The sequence below is a fragment of the Crocuta crocuta genome, unplaced genomic scaffold (genome assembly GCF_008692635.1).
Source record: "Crocuta crocuta isolate KB4526 unplaced genomic scaffold, BGI_CrCroc_1.0 scaffold340, whole genome shotgun sequence".
NCBI classification, from domain to species: Eukaryota; Metazoa; Chordata; class Mammalia; order Carnivora; family Hyaenidae; genus Crocuta; species Crocuta crocuta.
In genome coordinates, this window is record NW_027530642.1 from 2,014,990 (window position 1) to 2,024,356 (window position 9,367).

The 9,367-nt window shown below is 36.3% G+C and overlaps 1 protein-coding gene across 3 annotated transcripts in view; it reads right to left on the reverse strand.

Annotated features, from left to right (window-relative positions):
- G3BP1 (G3BP stress granule assembly factor 1) overlaps positions 1–9,367 on the reverse strand; it is a 31,148-nt gene that overhangs the window by 19,692 nt on the left and 2,089 nt on the right. For all 3 annotated transcript variants that reach the window (XM_077768976.1, XM_077768975.1, XM_077768977.1), the window contains one exon: positions 33–145. In XM_077768976.1, coding sequence (XP_077625102.1) covers positions 33–127 — 95 coding nt within the window. In that variant the 5' untranslated portion in view covers positions 128–145. The remainder of the gene's footprint in view (positions 1–32; positions 146–9,367) is intronic.

The window sequence follows — 9,367 nt, forward strand, 5'->3', positions numbered from 1 at the left end:
AGAAAAAAAAAAAAAAAAAAAAAAAATTTTTACTGTGTAGCATGTCTGGGGCCTGGTTCAGCAGTGTGTAATACTGCCTCACAAATTCCCGCCCGACCAGCAGGGGACTAGGCTTCTCCATAACCATTGCTTTGGTCAATTCAACCTGGAAAAAATGTTGAAGATGTTCAACTTGAAAGATCAAGTACACAGGGGAAAAAAATGGCAGGGGAAAAAAACTGAATTATTTAGCTAAAACCAATTCAAAGTAAGACAAGACACTTCAGCAATTCTTGCTTTTTATTTATTGATTTTTTTTTATTTTTTTTTTACAAATAGTTTATTGTCAAATTAGTTTCCACATAATTTATTTTTTATTATTTTTTTTTACAAATAGTTTATTGAATTCTTGCTTTTTAAAAATAAACATAAGAACAAATAAAACCCACACGGACCAGGTTAGATTTTTATTCAAATTTATTGCAATGTGATGAACAGTGGGAATTCATTATTATTCCCAAAAGTCAAAATGTTATAAAACATTATAAGAACTTCAGAGGTACATATTTCCAGCATGCACCCTATAATTTCTCTAAATTTTATGTTTATTTTTGATTTTTATTTATTTTTGAGAGACAGACAAAGTGCATTGCATGTGGGGTAGAGGCAGAGAGAAAGGGAGGGAGATACAGTATCCAAAGCAGGCTCCAGGCTGAGCTGTCAGAGCCTGATGACTTAAAATTTTTTTTTTTTTTTTGAGAGAGACAGAGAGAGTGTGAGCAGGGGAGGGGCAGGGGAGGGGCAGAGACAGAGGCAGACACAGAACTTAAAGGGCTCCAGGCTCCGCGCTGTCAGCACAGAGTCCAACCCAGGGCTCACAAACTGTGAGATCATGACCTAAGCCGAAGTCAGACGCTTAACCGACTGAGCATCCCAGGTGCCCCTCTCTAAATTTTTAAACCCAATTAAGAGTATTCCACTTCTAAGATTACAAACACATTCTTATTTGTGGCAACACTAGATTCAAGGGTGATAACTATAGCTCTAACATACAGGAGGACACACATCTGATCACATTTTTAGTCAATATCAGAGAAATTTCTAGTATCTTTGAGAAACCACAAAATCTAAAAATGCTAAGCTTAGTTCATTTCATAATGAAACCAAATATAATCTGAAAAAGGGTGAGTTAACAAAATGTTATTTTTACTCAAAAAAATAATCTCTACACCTCAATATCAGCACAATGACTTAAATTTAGTATCTTTTGAGTATTAAGAAAGGCAACGGGCAAACATGAAGTCCTGAATTATTGTTATTATCAAAATAAAACTTTTTGGGGGAAAATACCTGGCATGAGATAATCCAACTTTTCATTTAAGGAGACAAAATCATCCTCAAGTTAAACATACAGATATGTACAGATCAATTGCAGTATAAAAGGCAAGACATTTTATTTCAGTTTTCTCAAAGGATGGCCAAAACAGAATTTGATTGGTCAATTCCTGAACGATTTGTGGAGGTATGTTTATCCTTATCTGGTGTATCTACACTATCCTTTTATTTTAAAAAGTTATTTTGAAAGAGAGAATGAGCATGCACACATGGATGGGCACAAGACCTGGAAGGGGCAGAGAATCCTAAGCAGGCTGCAATGCTGTCCGCTCAGAGCCCGACGTGAGGCTGGAACTCACAAAACTGTGAGATTATGAACTGAGGTGAAACCTAGTCAGACACTCAACTGAGTCACACAGGCGCCCCCGCATTATTCTTGAACATCTGTCCCATTTACTACTTGTTTCACTGAAACCTAACAAATTAGTTCAAGGCCGGTTCCCATTTTCCCCAGATTATAAGCATTAGATCAAAACAGAATACCTTCCTAGTCATACTGGAGAGTAGTTTACCTGCTACTCTCCAATATGAGAGTATCAGTAAAGAATTTAGATCCTAAGGCTTAAATTAATATACTTAGACTAAACCAGAATGAGAAATTGCTGTATTTTTCCCTGGTTCATAGTCTAAAAATATAATAAATAAAAATAAAGAATCTGAAGCAAGCTCCAGGCTCTGAGCTGTCAGCACAGAGCCCGACATGAGAATTGAACTCATGAGCTGTGAGATCAGATGCTCAACTGACTGAGCCACTCAGATGCCCTTCCACCTGAATTTTTAATGGAAGAGCTTACTCTGGCAAAGCCAAAAGAGCAAAATATCTTATGATCTTTAAGTGCTGGTTTTAAACTAAAAAATGCAGCACTATACATTAAAAAATTACTATCCAGAATGCATATGGAACTCTCATACAAATCACCCAATAACACAAATCACCCAATAATGCAAATAACCCAAGAGAAAATCAGGCAAAGGAAATGGAAGAGTCCATTCTCAGGAAAGTTAATGGGCAAAAAATGATAAACTAGGTAACCAATAAAATACAAATTAAAACGTATCACTCTCACACAAGATCCCCTGAAATACTAAAGTATCAGCCAATGTCCAAAGCTGGCAAGGAGTTGGGAAAAGAAAACTGGCAAAGCTGAACAAGTGTGAACTGCTGCCATCACAGTGGAGGAAGTTATCTAGTAAAATCAATAATGCTCCAATGAACTCAGCAATTCTCTTCTAGATATGTATACAAGATCAACATCCAGGCACAAGAGAGAAACTGAGAAATTAACTGCCACCCTATTTCTAAAACAGAAGAAAAAATAACCTATGTATCTGTCAAACAGGAAATGGATTAGCGTGCATTTTATACTGATCATTCAAACCCTGTATCTAAGATAACCACATGGGGCACTGACAAGAGTGAAAAGCAGTACTATTTATAATTATGCCAGGTTAACTGGAGTGAATTAGGGCTGTCCCTAGGAAACCAAGACATAAAGTCATCCTATTTATAGCTGTCAAAGTCAGCATGAAATAGATCTCAAAAACAATGTTAAAATGAAAAATCAGTTGCTGATTATATACTGTAGAACAGCTTTTAAACGTTTAAAAGTGTTTTAAGTATACACAAAAACAACTTTAGATATTGCTCATAGGTACTTTTCTACTTATGAAAAACCTCATTAACACTGTTGTCATATACAGTACACAATACTTTAGTCCTAATTTTGAAATATTTGTTACTTCCAGTGGATTAGATTTTCTTCTTTTAATATTTAAGGCCTAGAAATTAGCCCCAAGCATGGAATATATCCCAGCAGAATTCCATTTGGACAAGAAAAGCATTCAAATTATTCAGCTTGTATGTAAAAATCTTACTATAGCTATGTCATCAACTCTGTGATATTTAGTTTATGTAAACAGCTGCTTTTACTTGGTAGAATTAATTTTAAAAATAAACCCACAGAAGCATAACTGGATTATCTAATTTTGCTTTAAACTATAGTTTGACTACAAATGAGATACTTTGGAATAACTTCCTCACCTATGATACCTCTTTTTCCAATCTACCCTTTTGGTTTCTTTCATCTTGTTTTTCTTTTTTTAATCATAATTTGTATTCTGCAGTCATTTCCAGTTTTTTTTCTTCCAAGATTTAATTTATATTCAAGTTAGTTAACATACAGTAGTGTTAGTTTCAGAAGTGTATTTTCCTGGGGCACCTGGGTTGCTCAGTCGGTTGAGCGTCCGACTTCGGCTCAGGTCATGATCTCACAGTTCGTGGGTTCGAGCCCCGTGTCGGGCTCTGTGCTGACGCTAGCTCAGAGCCTGGAGCCTGTTTCAGAGTCTGTGTCTCCCTCTCTCTCTGATCCTCCCCTGCGCATGCTGTCTCTCTCTCTCAAAAATAAATAAAATACTTTTTAAAAAAAGTTTATTTTCGTGACTCATCACTTAACACCCAGTACTCACCCCAACAAAGTCCCCTCCCTAATGCCCATCACCCATTTAGCCCATCCCCCCACCCACCTCCCTCCATCAATCCTGTTTGTCTGTTTGTTCTCTATAGTTAAAAGTCTCTTACGGTTTGCTTCCCTCTGCTTTCAGCTTATTTTTCCTTCCCCTATGTTCATCTGTTTTATTTCTCAAATTCCACATATGAATGAAATCATAGGATATTGGTCTCTGACTTATTTCACTCAGAATAATCAAAGAGCTGGGGTGCCTGTGTGGCTCAGCTGGTTAAGCGTGTCTCATGGTCATGAGATCGAGTCCCACACAGGTTCTGCACTGAACATGGAGTCTGCTTAGCATTCTCTCGCTCCCTCTCCCTCTGCCCTTCCCCTGCTTGAGTGGGCACACACACACTCTCTCAAAAAATATATATAAAATTTTCAACATAGTAAAAAAATTTTTTTAAAAATGGAAAGAGCCCAAATGTCCATAGACTGATGAATGGATAAAGATGTGGTGTGTATACACACACACACACACAGAGGAGGAACATTATCAGCCATCAAAAAATGAAATCTTGCCATCGGCAAGAACATAGAAAGAATAGAGCATAGGTATATTTATTTTTAAAATAGTCTGAAAGGAAAAACAGACAAATAGATCCATAGAACAGAATAGTTAAGAAATATACCCACACATAAAGAGACGAGTGGGATTTTCAACATAAATGCAGACAGTTCAGTAGGAAAAGGATACTCTGTTCAATAAATGGTGGAAGAATTGCATATCCACACACAGGAAAAAAAATGAACCTCGCTTCATGCACCACTTATTAAATTTAACTCGAAGTGGTTGTATGTAAAATCTAGAACTATAAAATCTGCATGACCTTGGGTTAAGCAAAGATTTAGATACACTGAAAACATAATCTATATGAATATTGATACTGTAGATTACATTAAATTAAAACGTTCTGCTCTGCAAGACTCCTTCAAGAGAATGAAAACACAAGTTAGACTGGGAGTAAATACTTCAAACCATATATCTGATAGAAAAGATGAAGAAACACACCACCAAAGAAATTACTTGAATGCCAAATAAGCTCATGAAAAATGCTAATTTTTAGCATAAAATTCTAGAAAATGTAGGGGGCACCTGGGTGGCCCAGTTGGTTAAGTTTCCATCTCCTGATTTCAGCTCAGGTCATGCATGATCTTACAGTTCATGGTATCAACCTCTATGCCTGCTTAGGATTCTCTCTCCCCCTTTCTCTCCTCCTCCCCCCCCCCACGCTCTCTCTAAAAAAAAAAAAAAGGAGTCCTATTTAAAAGAGTGATGCAAACTGTTAACTGTCAATTCTAAGTGCTATGACGTTTAAGTCCTCTTTTCACCCTATTTTAATAATCCACCAAAAACACTAAGAAAAAAATAAAGACCAAGGGTTTGTATGTACTAACATGAATATATATTAACTTGTCATAAAAGTCTGTAGCAAGGTTATACTATATGCACTCAAACATTTGAAATGTGATTTAGGCATTAAAAGAAACCAAAATGTTTTCCCAAAACTAGAGAAACTTAATACATAAGCCACTGTCTGTACTCAGAGCAAGAGCAGTATCACCATCGCCGGATCTACTGTTCTATTTCCTAAATTCTTCACATTTACCAATCTGTCATTTCCCTTCAATTCTTCCTTGATATAGCTCCTTTGAGAAATGGTTGACTTTAGGGCTGGGAAAGGCAAAATACATGGTGAGTCTGAACTACCTGGTAAATAAAGAAAATGCTTTAAGGGCTTAGTCAGTTAAGCATCCGACTTCGGCTCAGGTCATGATCTTGTGGTTCATGGGTTCGAGCCCCTGGTCGGACAGCTCAGTCTGGAGCCTGCTTCAGATTCTGTGTCTCCCTCTTTCTGCCCCTCCCATGCTCACGCTCTGTCTCTCCCTGTCTCTCCTCTCAAAAATCAACATTTTAAACATAAAAAAAAAAAAAGAAAATGCTTTAAAAAAAAAACGCAGGAGAACGTTAAAAGGACACAAGAGCCAAAACTGCCACAATTTGAATAAAATATGTGAAAAGGCAAAAATAACTTAGATAACATTGGATACAACCCAAAGAATAAAATATCCATGGATCCATAGAAGCATAAGTAAATGACTAAATAAAAAAATTAATGAGTAAGAAAATAAAGTCAATAAAAAAAATAGAGAGGGGGGAGAAGAAACAAAGCTGCCTTACAAAAGAATTTCAAACAGAGAGAACAAAGGAAATAAAGAATCACCATTACACTCCAGTAACAGCCACAAGTGAGATCCGCTGATATATGTTACAAGAGGGCACCTTTAAAGACACAGTATTAGCATAACTTTGAAGTGTCTCTCACCTGAAGAAAAGTTAGTAATTACAATGACATCTTTAATATACAGTTAATTTATGTCCACAAATTCAGAATCTCTGCTTTCTTGGGGACTGGTTTTTAACAAAGAAAACAAGGGGGGAAATCCTAACCTGGTAGACACCACTTAATCAGCTCACCAAGGTTAAATTCAACCATTGTGTTATGTATCCCTTGATGTGTTAAGAAGGCTATCACCTCTGTGATATTCGTCCCCCAAATCCCTAACTTCAGTTTACCTATAACACCACATGTACCCAAAATTAGATCAAGTGTCAAGGTCATAAAAGACAAAGGACAGAGACGCTGTCACTGATCAGAGAGAGACTAAAGAGACATGAAGACTAAAGGCAATGTGGTATCTTGCACTGGATCCTGGAACAGATAAAGGGCATTAGTGGAAAAACTAAGGAAATCTAAATAAAGGCAATCATTTAGTTAATAGTATTTTACTCAACATCATTTTCTTAGCTATCTCAAACTCAAGTTTACTCAAAATAAAAAAAACTTCAACAAGAATTGGAAAAACCTAACAATTTACTAACTTTCCTTGTTTTTTCAGCATCTGTTCCCCACTCCAAAGTTAAAAGTAGTCAGCTGAATTTATAATTAGGCAACAGTCTATGTTCTTTCTCACGAAGGTGAAAAAACACTTATAATACTACTGCATCTATGAAATTCCTAAAATCATTAATTTCCCATCCTTTAGATTTCACAAAGCAGAGAGCAAGCTCAGAGAGCCCATGAACATACAGTATTCTTGGGTCATAGCCTAAAAAGTCTTGGAAAGGTAGTTTTCATACTCACACCTTCCAGGTTCTGAATCCTACAGACTTTTTTGATTAAGGAAATGGCTACAGTCTACATCACTGCTAGAAATATAAGCTTTACAAAACAGTTTTTGGAGTTTCAGAGCTTCATTTCTCTTTATAAGTAAGAACATAAGAATATGAAGACATGTAAAAGCACTTTTAGAATATACAAAGGGCTATATACCAATACACAGTGATGCCGTTTAGGCAGTCACTTAATATCCCCAGAGTAGAAAGGTGTCCAATCTAGGAAGCCACCTTCTCTTAGTTATCTCTAACAGTTGCGTTTTTTTCCCCCAATACCTGAACTACAACAAGCTAAACAGCTAAATAGTACAACACAACAGACTGCCAGGGGATGAAAAGAGAAATCACTTCAACTCATCTAAACATACTAAGTCCACAATCTGTGAGAGAAATTTTTTTAAATTACTTTGTTTTAATGGTGCCTGGGTGGCTCAGTCAGTTAAGCGTCCAACTTCGGCTCAGGTCATGATCTTGCCACTTGTGAGTTTGAGCCCCGCATCGGGCTCTGTGCTGACAGCTCACAGCTTGGATCCTGCTTCGGATTCTATGTCTCCCTCTCTATCTGCCCCTTCCCCTGTGCGTGCTCGCTCGCTCGCTCGCTCTCTCTCTCAAAATAAACTAATTAAAAAAATTAATTTAAAAAATAAAAAAAATTGCTTCATTTTATAAAGCCCACTCTTCAAGTGCAGATTATTATTCCTAGCTCTTCACCATTATCACCCAACTTGCAATGCAGCTTTCCCAACCTAGGCCAAACAGGGTGTCCTAGAAAACTTAAAAAAAAAAAAGTAAACAGCTGATTTTTGAGATTTAAAAAACATAATAATCCTAGTTAACCACCAGTGTGATCACCAACTACAAGTGAGATTACAGTTGCTGAATCTAAATTTAACTCCATGGCTGGAAGGGCAGTGTTGCAACTAAAGGTTTTTCCCACTAGCTGTAACTGACTAGCCAGGGGAGGGGGAGGAGGGGGAAGCAGTTTCAAACCTACTTACTTTGACAATTCCTTCTCTTTGCAAATGAACATACGATGCATATAAAATGAACTATGAAATATCATTTTAAAAAACCAATGTAATTACAAAATGCTGAGAGATCAAGAAGGTAATTAAACTGAAAAAAAGAAAAAATTGGTTTTGGTCACCAATTCAGGCTTTATATTAAATTTCCTCTATTACCATGGCCCCATCTATCCTAAGAACTACATACAATTCATAAACCTATAAAAATTTAAGTTTAAGGTATAAACCTATAAAAATTTAAAACTAATCTCTACCTTTTACTTTCTATGCAAAAACTAGAACAACAAAATAATAATGTAAATTACCAGGAAAAAAAAAAAAGCAACCCCAAGTAGGTCAGCAACAAACTACCAAATCTTCCGATGAGCCCTTAGCAGACTGTCAGCTGAGAACAGCAAACTGAATGGGAGTTAAATAAAGAACAAAGAAGTGCCTACTTTCCTATCAGTTAGAAGCACAAGAGCTTAGACAGAAAGGATTTAATAACAAAAGTAACCGGTCTTGGCTGAAAAGAAAGGAGGCTCACCAGTCTTGTATTATCACAATCTGCTTCATTTATTCTTAATAAATGCATGCACAAGAGATCAACCAGGCTACCAATTTGTAAAGTACCATGGTTTTCATATTCCTGACCAACCAATAACCATTCGCCTGAGGCAAACCGGTTAAGAAATACTTGAATGGGAAACAAAAGTTTTCTTGCAATTAATGCATAAGGAAATTTCATTCTGATATATTGTACTCTGAGCAGTAATACCATTAGCTGGATTAAAAATGTATGTCATGTTTTAACATTTGAAACTTAATGCTAACTCTCAATAGGTAATCACAACTGAATAAAAGAACTAAAACGGCTACAGAATAAGGCCGGTTCTAACTAAAACAATGTTATATTCTAAAGCAATCTGTTACTTATGGCAACATCAACAAAGATCTTGGCCATACAGTGTCTTGATGTTTACCTATTGCTACTTTCAGTTAAGAAACATGGAAACTACTAAACACTTACAAATATTGATTCTTTGTAGTTTAATTCATTAACTGGATGTAAATTATGTATTCCCTCTGACTGCAAAAAATTCTTAAAAGACCAATCCTAAAAGCTCTAAAGAAAGGCTGAAAGCCATTCCAAGCAAAATTATTTCAGAAGAGCTAGTCCCAAAACTTGAACTGTAGTTTTTTTTTTTATCTCAAGTAGAGACATTTGTGATATCAAGTAATGATCTGGACCTACAACTATTTTTAAGTTTATTCAGAGAAAGGGAGTGAGCAGCAGCAGGGGA